Source organism: Siniperca chuatsi, linkage group LG2 (assembly GCF_020085105.1).
Source record: "Siniperca chuatsi isolate FFG_IHB_CAS linkage group LG2, ASM2008510v1, whole genome shotgun sequence".
In the NCBI taxonomy this organism is placed as follows: domain Eukaryota; kingdom Metazoa; phylum Chordata; class Actinopteri; order Centrarchiformes; family Sinipercidae; genus Siniperca; species Siniperca chuatsi.
The window spans coordinates 5,643,058-5,659,631 of record NC_058043.1 but is presented as its reverse complement, the minus strand read 5'-3'; the positions used below and the strand labels follow the sequence as shown (position 1 = coordinate 5,659,631).

The following is a 16,574-nucleotide window of genomic DNA, read 5'->3' as shown; positions in this document are numbered from 1 at the left end:
CTTACCAGCATAAACAATATATTATCTTGAGTGCCTGCTTAAAAGTATTATTAAAAGTACTATTAAAAGTTTTGGTGAATCGTTGGCTTAAAAACAATGTTTCTGACCAGTGAATATAACAGCCATCAAATTGATAAATCTGAATGACTGTACTATGGTGAAGTCATGCCAGGGACAGACACAAGATTCAAATACTTGAATTAGTTTTAATTAGACTTTGTACAGTTTAGAAAACAGAAACCTATTCACACATTAAGACACTTTAACATTGCAGAGCATTAAACAAATGGATCCAGACCAGATCTCACAGCAATCTCCAAACTGCCAAATCTTCAAGACAACAGACGGCATACTTCCTCAGTATGCTTGATAGATTCACCTGTTTTTGTAAACATTAAATCCTGTTTACTAAAAATCACAGACTTCAAAAAACCAAAAACGATCGGTGCACCAATTATCACTGTGATACTAGGGTTAGAAAGCAAACTGTGACTTTTATTTGTCACCATTTGTTTTCCACAGTTGTGTTTTTGCATGACATTTGGAAGGAAGGAAGAAGAAAGACAGAAGCTGGTAGAAACTGATGAATAAATGTACGTGTAAACAGCCAATCCTGATATCAGAAACAGGTTGAGGTCATCAGCATCACTCCTCCTTTTCCTCCACCTCCAGCTGGAGACGAGAGGCTAGCCACCGGGTGAGCTACAGGTCACTTTGCAGATTCCGCTTGGCCTTCAGTTGACCTATGACCTCGTGTCTGACCCCGAGGTCAGCCACGGCCGTCTGAACCAGCTGAAGACGGGTTTCTCTGAGGGAACGCCTCAGCTTGGCCCGCCGGTTCTGAAACCAGATCTGAGAGAGAGAGAGAAAATGAATGTGGCAGAGATATCAGGAGAAGAGCTTCTTGTCATTAAGTACAACATGCTTTCATATGAGGCTACTGTCTTCTGCGCCTGTTTTACAGCCGCTTACTTGTATTAGATGATTAGATCAAGAAGTAATGGTAAAATGCTTAAAAAGTTAAAAAACAGCTAATTAATTTGCTCATGTAAAATAATCAATAATAATTTATTAAGCTTGTTGACTGTGAATTAAGCTTATGCTCCCTCTGTTGACCAGCTGCCAGTATTTTTACCACCTGTAAACTATGTGTAAAATTGGTGGAGTTCTCCTTTAAAGGCACCACCATTAGCCAACGTGAGCGAGTGAAGTGGGACTACAAATACCAAACATGTGTCCTGGTGGTATATGTAGTTTTATGGCTGGAAATATACAGCACATGTCTTGTGCATTATTTTACACACATTTCCCCCAAAACAAGCCTGACATATCTGGTATCTTTGGAAAGTTTTCGATTTAAAATGAGGTTCTTTGGTTTTGAACAGAGTTTGTAATGATTTGTGGATTGTTGATGTTTAAGAGGTTAAAAGGAGTAACAGCAGCAGAAGCAGTATAGCTAGCTTCATTTCAGAATAAAATGGCAGAGTTAAATTCTCAGTGTGTGCTGTCTGAACCTGTATTCGGTCCTCGTCCAGGTCGAGTCTCCCGGCCAGATGCTCCCTCAGCTGGATACCTGGATAACAGTTCACCTGAAACACTGTCTCCAGTACATTTACCTGCAGGACACACACATACAGATTAACATACTAAAGACTATCTTGTATTTGCTTTCAGTGTTCTCTGTATGACAGAGAATCCTTTCTTAGGATCTATCTGTCTGAATGACTAATTGACAGATTGATTTATTGATTAACTGATTACCTGGCTGTTGGTGAAGGCAGTGCGCGGTCTGCGTCCGATATACCAGTTTGATGTCGGCCTGGCAGAGTTCAGCTGCTGAGGATGATGACGTTGTTGTTGTTTAGAGCATATACTGTTTCCTCTGTTCTCTGTCTCTGCTCCTATCTCTGGAAAAATAAAAGAAGGACAGATCACACATTATGTGCTTCATCCCTTCGGTTAATGAAACACTGAGATTTAGTTTAGTTTAGTTTTTGTTTAGTTTACAGTTCAGTTAAGCTGAACAGGACAATATCCTGATCAATCACCAGACAAACTAGAGAAACTGAAGTTTGAGTAAGAGTTTGATCTGTTTCATCTGTTGTCAAAGAACAGCAAGGAAAATATTTACTGAAAATGATTATAAGTGAATGTACTAAATGTGGAAGCTAATACCATTAACAATAGAAATACTGAGCTCAGAAGTCATATAATCACACAAATGAGCCAAAAATTCAATTTCTGCATTTATATTAGGATATATGGAAAATTGACTGCTTTTCAAAAATTAACTTTTGCTCTGAAAAGATTTTGTATGAGCCTCTTTTTACATTTAATCAAGTAGAGTTTTACATCACCAATGTTACCTTTATATACATTTACAGTACTATACAGGATATTGTGGTGCTCTGTGTCATATACATTTATATCAAATTAATGGTGTTAATGTTTGCAATAATATTTTTGCTATACCTCAATTGATTTCCTATTTTATTTTCTTGTCAACTACGGCACACTCATTGAGATGAGACTGAAAAGATTGAATTAAATGGCACTTAAATATTGTAAATACAGGACAAGATGGAACTAATGGTTCAATTCTATATTTCTATAATTGTATATATATTTTTAGCACTACAGTAAGATGCACACAATTCATATCAAACTGACGGTTGGTGCTTCATCAATAAGAAACAGGCCCATCACTCTTTGACTCTTCACTTAACTTGCACAGAAAAGGGTTCAAATTCAAAGACTTTTGCTCCTCACCTGCCCAGGGTCGGTGGAGTTTCAGGCAGTTTCCAGGACTTTTCAGCTCCAAACCCAGAATCCGCTCGATGGAAAACGTTGGCCTGTTTTCTGCTGTCACAGGAGCCATAATGATAGATCTGACTAAGTGATCAATAAACAGCCCTGAGAGCAGAAAGCCCCCAGCGTGCTAACAAAAATACCGACAACAACTAACAAAGTTATTCTGATTTCACTGTAAATAAAATAGTTCCATAAGTCGATTTTCTTTCAGTGGAAATCTTGATGATACTACAGTTCTATACTGTGGACCTGTGGTCTAAAACCAACTGAGAAGGTGAATGGATGGTTAAGTCTGAGGTACATGTAAAGCAGCAGGAATACAAACTGCTGACTGCTGGTTTAAATGGGAGTGGAGGATTCACACTGGCCACCAATTAGAATTAAGAAGTGGTTTTCCATGTGAATGAGATTCCCTGAGGTTCCATACAGCAGCTAATCTCTGCTGTGTGTGTCTGTGTGTGTGTATTACTGAGGGACAACGTATTTACATTTTTAGTATACTTAGTCACAACTCGGCAAAAAGAGGGTATTTGCAAACTTTGCAGTTTGTGTGTGAGCATGTACGAATGTGTGTGTGTGTATCTGTATCTGAGTTTTCCCTCATGCGATATACTGTATGGCTGTATGTGTGAGATTAGGATGAGGAGCCCTTTTAAAAACCGTCACCAGTGTCACACAAACACAAAGCATAATCGCGCCCTTTTCTTCTGAATTACCAAAGTAGAAAATCAGTTTAGTTTTCACACTAAAAATACATCCATCCTTCTGTTACAAGTCTGTGACGGAGTTTAATCTAATAATAATAATAATAATGATGATGATAATGATGGCAATAATAATGATCCGGTGAGATCCAGTAATGCTATTAACCTAATCTGTGTGTGTTGTGATGCAGATGAAGCTCGTAGTGTCTGAATGCAGGTTGAAGCAGCAGGGAGGAAAACCTTTTCAGGACCAGATAAGCTCCTAATGAAGGCCTGAAGCAGCTTTAAACTAACAGCACACTTATTTATTTATCCCTCAATGAAAGGCAGGATGGATGTAAGGATGTGATGACTACAGGCAGAAAGGAAGGCCATCTAAACTCAGCTGCAGTGTGATTGGTGGAATATAGTTGAAGAATATTTCAACATTTTGGGAAAAAGACTCATTCACTTTCTTTTCGAGTATGAGATAAGAAGATTGTTATCCATCTTATGTCTGTGCGTTAAATACAAAGCCGGAGCAAGGAGGTGATTAGTTTAGCTTAGCTTAAAGAGTGGAAGCAGGGGGGAAACAGCTAGATTGGCTTTGTCCAGAGTTCAAAAATACACCAACCAGTGAAGCTCACTAATTAACATATTGTGCCTAGTTTTAACCCAACAAAAAACAATTTGTGGTTTTAGGAGGAGTTACATAGTGAAACGATTTCTTGACAAACAGTTTATCCATCCACGGCGTACTTTGTTGCACAAGTTTTGGTTTCTGTTCTCTTTACAGGCACGATGGTACCAAACCTGGCAACCTCATTGTGACAACAAGACTTCAAGAAGCTGCACACTGTACCTGTTTGCTCTGTTGTTTGCCAAGAAATAGCTAGGATGTAACTCCACCTAAAACCATAAACTGGCATTTTTACATTTCTATTTATGTAGAAGGTAAACCAGCAAGATACCTTGTATAAATATGACAGTTTCAGTGGCATTGTGGCTTATTGTTTCACTTTAGAAAGAGCCGAGCAAGCTGTTTCCCCCTGTTCCCAGATTTTGTATTAAGGGTGACATAAATATTGACAGCTTTATTTCATGGTTAGTATTATAACAAGCAGCATCACAGTGATGTAAGTTTAGCCTAAATGAAAACTTTTCTGCCTTATAATGTTCCCAAACCCCCGATGCGATCAGGACATGTATGTTACTGTTTGGATCACTGGACAAAATGGTAAAGAGCTTTTAAAGTTACAGCACCGTGACTTTACACTAAGCACTAACAGTTGTCTTGAAAGACACCAGATTTTGGGTCACTGCATCCCTATCAACATATTTATTTATTAGTAAAACTACAATACATATAAAGACAAAGAAAGACTAATAGATCCTAATAATCAGTATATCTATGTGTATACTAAACTGTGGGTTTGTGAGTATGTTGCTGTCTGAAGTGAGGAGTTGTTGGGTCAGTACAGTCTAGACCTGCTCTATAGGAAAAGTGCAATGAGATAACTTCTGTTATGAATTGGCGCTATATAAATAAAAATGAATTGAACTGAAGTATCTCAGAGGAAATCTGCCATTCTCTGATCTTGATACAAAGTGATGCTTTGAACTAAATGCTAACATGTTGATGTTTACTAAACATCAACATCAACTTCTTCTTCTTCTTCCTGTTAGCATGCTATCATTTGCTAATTAGCACTAAACACAAAGTACACCTGAGGCTGATGGGTCATTAGTTTATCTAGTTTCTCAAGAATTTGGTCCTAAACTAATTACTGGGCAAATTAAAACTTTTACTTGATGCTATTTAGCAGCCCCCCAAATTCCGACGTTATTGTCAAGACATTACCAGGTTATTATTCCTATAATTACCATGGTATTACAAGTATTTCTGTGTTGTAACTAAGATATCAGTCAATTGTTATCTTGTTATTAGGGTGCTGGAATGTAAACCAATACCAACCAACAGATCTTTTGGAATTAAACCTTTTGTATATTGCAGTTAATGCATCAGCATTTAGCAGAGGTAGTCTTACAAAGCTCCACCCCTTACTCAACTCACCTGAGGCACACCAGGAAACATAGTTTGTTATTTTGTGCTAAGGAGAGACAAACAGACGGAGAGACGGACAATAAGATTTACTTCTGACTAAACTCACAGCTTCCACTGAGAAACAAAAGGTACAGGAGCAAATACTGGATTATTGAACTACTAAAATACTGCTACTTCAACCTGCTGCAAATCTGCTTACAGACTCATCTCAAGGGAAAAACAAGTGTCAGGTAACTTTCTAGAAGGGGGAGGGGAGGCACAGCTATGCTGACTGTGCTTTCTGTCTGATGTATTTTTTTTCTTAAGACAGAGAAAAAATGGCTTCCCCATCAGAGGAGGATCTCTCTTGTCCTGTCTGCCAGGACATTTTTAAAGATCCTGTTGTCCTGTCATGTAGCCACAGCTTCTGCAATGACTGTCTGAAGAGCTGGTGGAGAAAGAAAGGAACACAGGAGTGTCCAGTTTGTAAGAGAAGATCATCTATGTATAAACCACCTGTCAGTTTAACGTTGAAGAACCTGTGTGAGGCCTTCTTACTGGAGAGAGATCAGAGAGCTTCAGCAGGGTCTGAGGCTCTCTGCAGTCTGCACTCTGAGAGACTCAAACTCTTCTGTCTGGACCATCAGCAGCCAGTGTGTGTCATCTGTCGAGATTCAAAAACACACAGCAACCACAGATTCAGACCCGTCGATGAAGCTGCACAGGATCGCAGAGAGGAGCTCCAGAAGTCCCTGAAGCCTGTACAGGAGAAACTGAAAGCTCTTTAAACAAGTTAAAGGAAACTGTGATCAAACAGCAGAACACATTAAGGTCCAGGCCCGAAACACAGAGAGGGAGATTAAGGAGCAGTTTAAGAAGCTTCACCAGTTTCTACAAGAGGAAGAGGAGGCCAGGATCGCTGCAGTGAGGGAGGACGAGGAGCAGAAGAGTCAGATGATGAAGGAGCAGATTGAGGCTCTGAATAACGACATAGCAGATCTTTCAGACACAATCAGAGCCACAGAGGAGCAGCTGAAAGCTGCAGACGTCTCATTCCTGCAGAACTACAAGGCTGCAGTGGAAAGAGTCCAGCGGCGCCCCCTGCTGGATGATCCAGCGCTGGTCTCAGGAGCTCTGATAGACGAGGCCAAACACCTGGGCAACCTGACCTTCAACATCTGGAGCAAGATGAAGGAGATGGTCTCCTACACTCCTGTGATTCTGGATCCAAACTCTGCCAACCCACACCTGATCCTGTCTGAAGATCTGACCAGTGTGCGACATGAAGAGGGACAAAACCTTCCTGACAATTCAGAGAGGTTTGATCCCTTTCACTCTGTCCTGGGGTCTGAGGGCTTTGACTCAGGGACTCACAGCTGGGATGTTGAGGTTCAAAAAAGCACATTCTGGTTTCTGGGTGTGGCAGCAGAATCTGTTGAGAGGAAGGGAAAGAAACAGTCTGGATTATGGAGAATAGGGTTCTGTGATAGTAAATACAGAGCACGCTCCCCATTAGATCCAGAGACTGTTCTTTCAGTGAAGAAGACACTCCATAGGATCAGAGTTCATCTGGACTGGAACAGAGGAAGACTGTCGTTCTCTGATCCTGATACACACACACACATACACACCTTCACACACACTTTCACTGACAAGCTGTTTCCATACATCAACACACTAAATGAACTGCCACTGAAGATATTACCAATTAAGATCTCTATAACAACAGAACAGGACAGTCAGAGATGAAGAGCATGATGGATTTAACAGTGGTGTAAAATATGCCGTCCATCTTTTCAAAATTGAACGTTACCTTTTTATCTATGTCATTTATCTATAATGGCTTTTGGGCTTTCAAATACAGGTCTTATAGAAATGTTGCACGTTGACTCTACGTTCAAAAAAAGACAGGAATGTTACAGATGGAGCCGCAATTTAGCAAATGGAGTGCTTTTCTTCTCATCATGGTGACAGGCGCCCTCCTGGAGAACTGTGTGGTCAATGGTTAATTCAGTTCAGTTAAAGGTCCAGTGTGTAACATTTAGGAGGAGCTATTGGCAGAAATGTTTTAATTAGTGTATAATCACATGAAAATAAGAATTGCTGTGTTTTCATTACCTTAGAATAAGCCATTTTTATATACATAGGGAGCGGGTCCCCTTCATCAGAGGCCACCACGTTGCATCGGCATGTTTCTACAGTAGCCCAGAACGGACAAACCAAACAGTGGCTCTAGATAGGGCCGTTGATGTTTTTAGCGAGTTTCGTGGCCACCTTAGCTTCTCCTACACGCATGGAAGGGGAGGTGAGGCGAGGCTGCAGCGATGCTATTCAAATGGCATTTAAATAAACAAGAAAATAACTGTAGGCAATTATTTAGCTATTTTACTGCTAAATGCACACATAATCACATAGATTCTTGTTGGCATACTGTGTTAAAACAGGTGATTTTTCCGACAATGCATACATTACATACATGCTCCAAACTAGCTTGCATGCATGACCCCTGGGGTGCCGACTTCTGTGACCCCTCCTCAACCGCCAAGAAAATAGCCAAGACTCTGAGGTATATTTCACTCAATGGCGTCCACAACTGCTCAAGCAGTGTGCTTTCTTGCATTCTCCATTGTTTTCAATGTAAACAAGTATGCATGGACTGTGAACGCGCACAACTTTTTGACCGCTGCATTTGGATTTTACGGTGGTTCAACTTTTTCCAACTTTCCACCACGGAAACATTGGCTTTTGTCTGATTATAAGTTTTATGATACTAGTTAGCAAAGCTTGCTAACGTTATATTGTGTCATATTACCCTTTCCTCTATTTTAAGTTGCTCTATTTAGCTGTGTGATAACATTATAGTATGTGGATAGCAGCAGGTAGGACCGGAGGTAGCCGGGAGCTGCGCCAATTCAAAACACTGAACATCGACTTTGAAGGGCAGCAACCTCTCCCTGTCTGAAACCGCGCCAAGTATGAAAAGCAGGATATTGGCTGATCTGCTCTTTTCAACGGAGAACATTACAGTTGTCAGACAGCCAATACCAAAATATTTCTGGTTGTGAAAATAAGTGACTGAACTAGGCAAAGTTTGAGGGTGTGAAGAGCTGGTCTAACTGGCTCCAGGAGTTATGCAGGGAATGCTGTGTCAAACTTTGTGGAAATGTCATGAATGTACAAAACAATAAAAACTGAGTAGTTGTTTTGTATTATTTTACTATTTTTCTTCCATATATTTTTGTGAAATACAGGAAACAGATGAATCTCCCACATATTCAAAGGATTAGTGAAGTTCCACTCTGGAGGTCAACAAATTATAACCTCATAAGTTTGTTCATTCACCACTTTATTAAATATTTACATGACAAAGTGTAGATGCAGAAGTCAGGCAGAAATGATCAGAATGACACAGGTAACATTAGAAAGGTTTGAGAGTGTGTAACATCTATTGTTGCTTGAAACAAAACAAACTGCCACACAGAAAAGTTTCCTTTAAGATAATTTATTTTGTACAGTAAAACAGAGGTTCAGAGGCTGCATTTGATCCACTGAGTGGCTGTGTGGACAGGACGGGAGGATGGATTTACACACACCCAGGATGTTACAAACTTTGATGGCAACCATTTCTCAGCGCTTCTGTGGTTATTGAGTATCTTATAAAGATGGCCGATCAATCAACTTCAGTCAATTGTGACAAAGTGTCTGATTTGATACGAGATGTCGAGATGGGAACTGCTACCAGCAATGACTCGATGCAGATAAACCAAACATAAACTTTGTGGAAGGTGCGTTCAAGAACGCCACAACTCTCTGACCCAAACTTGCACCACAATATTCCAGATGTAGGGAAATCTGTCACACAATTAGTTCTACCACGCCAACAACTAAAAAAGGCATTTTTCTGTAAGAATAAATATAGTATATATATATGTACTCTTATTTCTCCATCCCCTCTTAGAAAGGCATGTGTGTGTTTGTCAGTTGTTCTGTGTCCGCATGATCATTATGAGGAGAGCGTTGGGGGGTCATTGAACGCAGCCCTCTCTGTGGTAGGTTTTAAGCCCAGGTAGGGATGTGTTTGTTTCCGTTTACTTCGGAGGCCTGTAGGCGATCTTCCTGCTCTTCAGCACAGACCACCGATGTCTCTTCATGTAGTAGAGCAGAGGGATGATGATGGCCGAGCCCATTAGCAACTTGAAAGAGAATGAGAACGGAAAGATTAATCCCACAACAAGCTCCATGTTTACACCCTGTTTCCACTTGTTCCATTGTGTATGTGTGCTCAGACTACATTCTAAAAATTCCTTCATTAAACACAGAAAATGTCTAAAAGGGCATTTATAGGCACATCCGGTGGCCTAGTGGTTAAGATGCATACCATATAACCAGAACGTCCCTGGTTTGGGGTATGACATGCGTTTATACCCTTCTTTCTCCCCACATTTCCTGTTATCCCCTACCCACCTTGCATTAAAATGTGTTTTGGGTGATCGCACTGCAATCAGATAGTGCTTGACCACATGAAAGTACAGGTGTAAATGCACCCAAGAAGCATTGAGGACGGATTGTGATGCGATCAGTCAAACCACCTCCAGAGGTGGTCAGGGCGAACCACATTGAATATGTAATGTAATCCACATGTATGGTGGACATAACTAAATAAAATCAAAACTTTGACGGCGCATACAGGCAGTGTTGTGCATGAACACGCTTAGAAAATGTGTTTGGGACAAAGATCTTCCCCGGGACGAAAGGGAATTTTGTATGTATGTATGGATGGATAACTATCGCTTAGCAAATGACAAACTGAATCGAGCGCGTTCTCATGCTGTTACTATAGTTACTATTACTGGCTGGCTACTCAGCACAAGACCTACGAAAAATATGAAGTTTCTGAAATGTTCCCGCGGTATCGGTCCATCTATCCCCTCAGTCACGAAGGGCTTGCTGGCAGGACCTCGTAAATATGTTGCACTGGTTACTGATTGAGCACATCATTTGATTAAAACCGTCTAGCCCGTTGCTTGCTACTAGCTAGCTAACTTTAGCCAGGCGCTACCCTGGCTGTGTGTGAAATTTCAAATGAGACCCAGTCCAGATGCAGTATGTGTGTGTGTGTGTGTGTGTGTGTGTTGTACCTTCAGTCCCATGCGTTTGCGTTGGTCATGCTCCGGCTCAGCAGCCCATCTCAAGAAAGTACACACGTCTTTAGCAACCTGGCTCATAGTGGCAGGCGTTCCTATGGCAACAGACACACAACAACCATCAGCACAATGATTTTTACTACAGCAAACTGTAAATCACCCTCCTAGACATAGGACACACTCCTGGGTGTGGGCGATATGGTTCAACTTATATCACAGTATTTTTTACAAACCATTAGCAATTGCTAGAATGGAAAGTCTGTTTTTGGCTAATCTCTAGTGGATTAAATACATGATAAATTAAGGTATTTGTAGTAAACCTTGAAGCAAATTGCTCGACACAGTATCAACCATTTAAAACAAAAACATTGCAACGTATCAAAGCCTCACTTCAACACGCCAATCATGTGGCCATTACAAAAGAGGCCTTGTTACGACACAGCTGTAGAGAGAGGTGTAGCGCTGGTTTGAATAGAGGAGATGCTTGTAATTTTGCCACAGTCTAAACGCTGATTTCACGTGAAAACAAATTGCCTCCATACTAGTGTTTCCAGGTTGTTTTTGTAGAGACCTCTGACCACAGTGAAATACCTGAACATAAAACAGCTAAATCGCTACTTTTCAGATGGCAAACAACAAAACTGCGCATCTGGTAAAGAGTGGGACAGACAGCCCAGTTGTCAAAGTCATTATTTTATGGTCGCAGCATTGTCTAAAAATCATCATGAATCCAGGTTAATGACAATAGTTGCTTCTTAAATTTACTGTCACACAGCCCCCGACCAACCCGCACTGGGCTGGATTACATCATTGTTTTGAAAAAGCCCAGTTTCCCCCATACACACTGAAACACCAAGCCGGTGTTTTAAGAGATATACTCAGAGACCGTTGTGAAAAGGCTCAATTTTGGGTGAGAAGAAGGCTGTTTTGGATGTAGGGATGAAAACAAGAGAAAAAGATGCGTTTACAAATTTTAACAGCTTAATGTGGACGTACTCTCTGTTTAGAAGTGGTCAGTTCTTATAATATAGCCCTTTTTGATCAGCAAGTCCACTTATATTTTGACTCACTGTTTTATCATAGTCTTGGATTTAACTCTTCCAAGGGATGGCAAGCAGGGAGACATCTTTGGTTTTGCGTTTTGTACTCAACTTAATATGTTCATAACAAAAAAATACATGTAATGGGATACCAGACGCGCTCCCTACACAATTTCTGTTTGAGCATTTTTTCCCCCTTTCTGCACGGCTCAGTCAATCAAACAGCCCCACAGCAGATTAAGCACACATACACACTGCATCTTTACGTACCGTCCTCAAACTCCAGCACCTCGTTGTAGATGGGCGGGGCCATGCCAATGGCCTGGCCTGGGAAGTATGGGTTGTAGTACAGTCCCTCTCTCACCATCACTCCTGCTGGAGGTTCGCAGTATCCTGTCAGCAGGCTGAATACATAGTCCTCTCCTCCATGTCTTAGGGAAGCAGGGAGAAACATCAAGTGAACACCAAGGATATGCAGATTTCAGGCGATTTCATGACTTTCAGACTTAACTGTGTAGGTTTTATGTTTTTCAGGAGTTACCTGGCATTGACAATGTAGCTGAGATCTGGAGGCAGGGCTCCGTTGTTGGCGGCGCGGGCTGCCTCGGGGTTGGGGTAGGGCTTTGGAAAATAGTCCGACAGCTTTCCTGGCCGGGTGAACATCTCTCCATTCTCATCAGGACCATCCACTACCTCAACCTGAACACAACACACAAGACACCTTTAAAATATGGCCGAAAACCTAGAAATATAAACAGCAGATAGAGCCGGGTGTCAACACCTACTGGCGGCACTTGGTGTTTAATTGTAAAAATAACCAAAAACAATGATACTGTTTTTTAAAATATTCTATACTGTAAAATACAAAGCCAGTGTTATATGATCAATTTGAAACTCACTCTTATTATGCTCACACACACACACACAGCCTCACCTCCTCAGCGATGGTCTTAACCTCTGCCTCTGTGTGCGACACTCCCACCAGGTTTCTGAAGGCCAGGTACTCCATACTGTGGCAGGCTGAACACACCTGCTTATACACCTGGTAACCACGACGAATACTGCAGGGGTGGAGAGAGTGGGAGAGAAAGAAAGCATGGAGAGATACTTAGGGTGAAAAATGTGGTCATCCTCTACAAAGTGTAGGACTAAAGGAGCCAAAAAACAACAGACTTTAAATCAAAAGTTCAAACAAAACAGTACGAAAAATAGAATTTGAGACAAAAAAACGAATAACAAATTGCCAATAAAACACTTCCAAAGATAATTTACTACTTTAACAATGTGCCCTTTGGAGTTTTCTTGTAAACAAATAAAAGTTATGTTTACATTCAGTGTAAGTCATCAAAATGCATTGTGTATATCCATGAGCTCCAACAAATGTGTTGAAGGCATTTCCTTCCTCATAAAACATTTGCAAAGCTGAGGTTTTAAGTATGTTAAATCCAGCATTGTTTACATCCATGTTTACTTGGTGGAAGTCTTCTTCTTCCCTGCTTTTGCTGGCACATTGAAGAGTGGAATAGGGTGAAACCACTGACAGGACTGTGTATCACTTACAGAAAAACAGCTCCATAGCGCTAATAGGTCAAAAACTCCACAGGGTACCTTTAAACTGATGCAGGTGAAATGCAATCAGAGCGTTGTTTTTGTCAGTTTGGGTAAAATATATTTTTAATCTTTACTTTTGTGCAACTAGCTTGTCATACCTATGACGCCCTTTTCACATTAAATGATTACATCTAGATTAGTCTATAAGTGTTAACTGCAGCTCATAAGTGCTGAATTCATTGTATAGATGTAAATGTCACAAAACAGTGAAGTTATAAAAATATTCTCCTTACTGATAGTGGGTGTGGGAAGCCGTATAAATTACTCTCAGGACCTCTGAGGTAGCAGAATTTGTAATACTAGTTTAACTTTCAGTGCGTTTCCACACAGTGATTATAATTGCAGACTCTGGAGAATGTGTGTGTGTGTGCACACCTAGCGTGGTCCAAAGAGGACAGAGGTCCAGCGTGGCTCCAGGGGTACTGAGGGGGGTGGAGCTCCAGGTCGGAGGCTTTAACGGACTGGTGCAGCATCAGAGCGAGCCCCGCCCCACCGGCTGTGACCACACCTAGTGTCGTCAAGGCAACCTTCTTGTTCCTCGGCAGGCTGGCAAAGGACATGTTGGCCTACGAAGGAACAAAAGCACAACAACATACCAGTTACTTAAAATGATCCCAGTACAATAATTTACAGGTGATTATTCAATACATTTGATTGCTTAATATTGTGTGTTATAAGAATAAGATAAGAATAATATTTTTAAATGGGGGGGGGGTGAAAATGATAAGAATTCACTGGTTGTAGCAACCCAAATGTGAGTATTTGTTTTTTTCTTCCATAAAAATGGTCTTAAACTTTGACTTCGGGGTAAAAAGATTCTTAGCAAGTAGGGCTGCAACTAATTTTAACTATTTTCATCATCGATTAATCTGCTGATTCATTTCTCAATGAAACAATAAATTATTTGGACTATAAAATGTCAGAAAATATTGAAAATCCCAATTTCTGGAAGCCAAATGTGACATCTTCAACCTACTTGTTTTGTCCCACAAACAGTCTAAAGCCCAAAGATACTCTGATTACTATCACACAAGACAAAGAAAAGCAGCAAACCCTCACGTTTGAGAGGCTGGAACTAGATATCGCATGGCATACCTTCTTAAAAAAATTAGTAAACAGGTTAAAAGATTATCACAATTGTTGCTCATTAATTTAATGTCCATCGACTAATCGATTCAGCTCTAGAAAGTACAAAGAAAGTAAAGCTAATGTTCAGGACAGCAAAGCATTATTTTTAAATGCTGCTGCAACGACACAGCTTTACTGTATGAACACTATTTGCAAGTGCAGTTCATCATAAAGCCCTTGCTTTTAATGCGCACGCTGGTCATCCTCATTAAACTGCCCTTCACTAGTGCTTCTGTAACCAGGTAGCAGGCGTCACATGACATCACTATACCTGCATCATTATACACACACAAACCTTGATCTCCAGCCTGAAACCATGCTACACTCAGGAAGGGTGCCTATTTACAAACTTGGGAATTAAATGGTGGGAAGTGGTATTTGCCAACGGGCAAATGACATACCATTCCCACAAGTCCCATATGTTGGGTGCCTAGTGGCTTAGACGCATATCATATACTGTGATGGCAATCGATTAATCAGAAAAATAACCAGCAGATTAATTAATAATTAAACTAAATATTGCTGCCCTAAAGACAAGAGTGGCATACCATTAGCTACTTTTCTGTAGTAGACAAAATTTGCAGTTAGCTATGAGCATGGGGATTTTGCTGCAATTTAAACAACCTTAACAAGCTTAGACAAACAGGAATCTAAATACTCATGGTGACAAGTTTCTATTTGTACCTCAACCAGGTCACAACTGATACTTAAGTCATTTGCTAAGTAACATCAGTTTACATAGCTTCATGTTTTCTCCACCAGATTAAACGGCAACAAACACATAAAATAAAAATGTGGACAGTTCAAACCAGTCTCAGGACGCACCCACAGATGACAGTTGGCTAACTGGTGAAGGGTACAGCAATATACGCCTAAAGAAGGCTTTCTTCGCCGGAAGTCCTGACAGTCCTTGAAATGCTAACTCGTTAGCAAGCTGATTAACAGTTAGCTCAGCTACTTTAGCCACTGGTGTTTTTGACAAAATATGAACGCAACGTGACTCATTTAAGGACTGAAACGATTACAAACACTACGAGCACATATGGCGTGCAGATTCGTATCCCTGCACCGTTAAGTAAGGTAGAAGCTTAATTTTAATGAACCTGTCCACTTGCCGGGCTGTTGACCCGGCATCATGAGTTAGCTAACCGGCTAGCTTGCTACATATAGCGATGGCTGCCAGGTTTTAGAGAATCTGTGGCGTGTGTTATAGCAGTTGTTGACTCCATGTCGATCCCTACATTTTAAGAATGACAAAATATCCGAGGAGATATTGCCACAGTCGTTGGCAACATCCTAAAAATATGTGGGAACACGAGTGACCTTGTCTCACCCCGCTGACAGCAACCAGGCTAACGTTAGCTCGGTACCAGGACACCCCACTGCAGCGCTTTCCTATTAAACTGTTCTTGTAAACACACTCTGTCCTGGGTGATAAATACAATACTCATCTATCGACCTACCATTGGGGTCTTGATAGTTTTCGGCGTGCTGAGGAGAGCCCTACAACCCCCCGATAGCACCACGACTCGTAGCGCCGCCATCTTCTCTGCAGTTCTATGAGCTGAAAGGCTGCCCGGACCAGCGTCGAGCAAGACACAGAATTCTTCCGGTCTGAACCTTCAAAATAAAAAGCCTGCGTGAAGTGCACTGTATTATATTTACACGGGACCCCCCCGGTCACAACTGTCAGAATAAAACCACTGAGCCCCATTCCCATCACATCTAGTTTGTATGAAAAACTATAAGAATAGTGTACATACACATTTACTATAAAACACTCGTAGCAAAAACAACTAAGCTACAATTTTTTTTGGTTTAACATTATTTGCACGTAGAGAAAACCTGTCTTTGTCGTGCTAGTTACTTTTGAAGGCTAGAGCTGTAGAAGTACAACTCAACAGTGTGCAATACAAAATATTTATAACAGCCCCTGAGTATCTCAAAGGCCACAAAGGGTTGTGGGAACCCGACCTCACCAGACTAGAACTGTAGTTACTAAATTATGCTTGTTGAAGTTTAATATCAACACTGGTTTTTGTTCCTTTAGGTTTAGTGGTGCTAGTAATTGTAATAGGTTACCTTTGTGCCTTATACCACCACCATTTTAAAA

General features: G+C 40.8%; 2 protein-coding genes and 1 pseudogene across 2 annotated transcripts; 1 reads left to right on the top strand and 2 right to left on the bottom strand.

Annotated features, from left to right (window-relative positions):
• Positions 1–186: 186 nt before the first annotated feature.
• LOC122882491 (homeobox expressed in ES cells 1-like) lies at positions 187–3,144 on the bottom strand. Its single transcript, XM_044209947.1, has 4 exons — positions 2,770–3,144; positions 1,762–1,907; positions 1,515–1,616; positions 187–852 (listed from the first exon to the last, which is right to left on the bottom strand). Exons 1-4 carry the CDS (start codon positions 2,876–2,878, stop codon positions 703–705), a joined length of 507 nt encoding a protein of 168 aa, XP_044065882.1. The 5' UTR covers positions 2,879–3,144; the 3' UTR covers positions 187–702.
• Positions 3,145–5,574: 2,430 nt separating this feature from the next.
• Positions 5,575–7,847, top strand: LOC122882473 (annotated as a pseudogene).
• Positions 7,848–9,024: 1,177 nt separating this feature from the next.
• On the bottom strand, positions 9,025–16,083 carry LOC122882471 (cytochrome c1, heme protein, mitochondrial). The gene is made up of 7 exons (XM_044209884.1): positions 15,925–16,083; positions 13,709–13,899; positions 12,657–12,783; positions 12,264–12,421; positions 11,993–12,153; positions 10,677–10,777; positions 9,025–9,731 (listed from the first exon to the last, which is right to left on the bottom strand). The coding sequence occupies exons 1-7, from the start codon at positions 16,003–16,005 to the stop codon at positions 9,627–9,629; spliced, it is 924 nt and encodes a 307-aa protein (XP_044065819.1). The 5' UTR covers positions 16,006–16,083; the 3' UTR covers positions 9,025–9,626.
• Positions 16,084–16,574: the final 491 nt, after the last annotated feature.

Bases quoted from the DNA above. Each gene is read 5' to 3' on its own strand.
- LOC122882471 (XM_044209884.1), bottom strand. From the start codon at position 16,005: ATGGCGGCGCTACGAGTCGTGGTGCTATCGGGGGGTTGTAGGGCTCTC. The intron at 13,900-15,924 runs GTAGGTCGATAG...GTTCCTTCGTAG, and splicing joins AAACTATCAAGACCCCAATG to GCCAACATGTCCTTTGCCAG. The intron at 9,732-10,676 runs GTACAACACACA...TTCTCTTTCAAG, and splicing joins GCAAACGCATGGGACTGAAG to TTGCTAATGGGCTCGGCCAT.
- LOC122882491 (XM_044209947.1), bottom strand. From the start codon at position 2,878: ATGGCTCCTGTGACAGCAGAAAACAGGCCAACGTTTTCCATCGAGCGG. The intron at 1,908-2,769 runs GTGAGGAGCAAA...TTATTTTTCCAG, and splicing joins ACTCCACCGACCCTGGGCAG to AGATAGGAGCAGAGACAGAG. The intron at 1,617-1,761 runs GTAATCAGTTAA...TGTGTCCTGCAG, and splicing joins CTGCCTTCACCAACAGCCAG to GTAAATGTACTGGAGACAGT.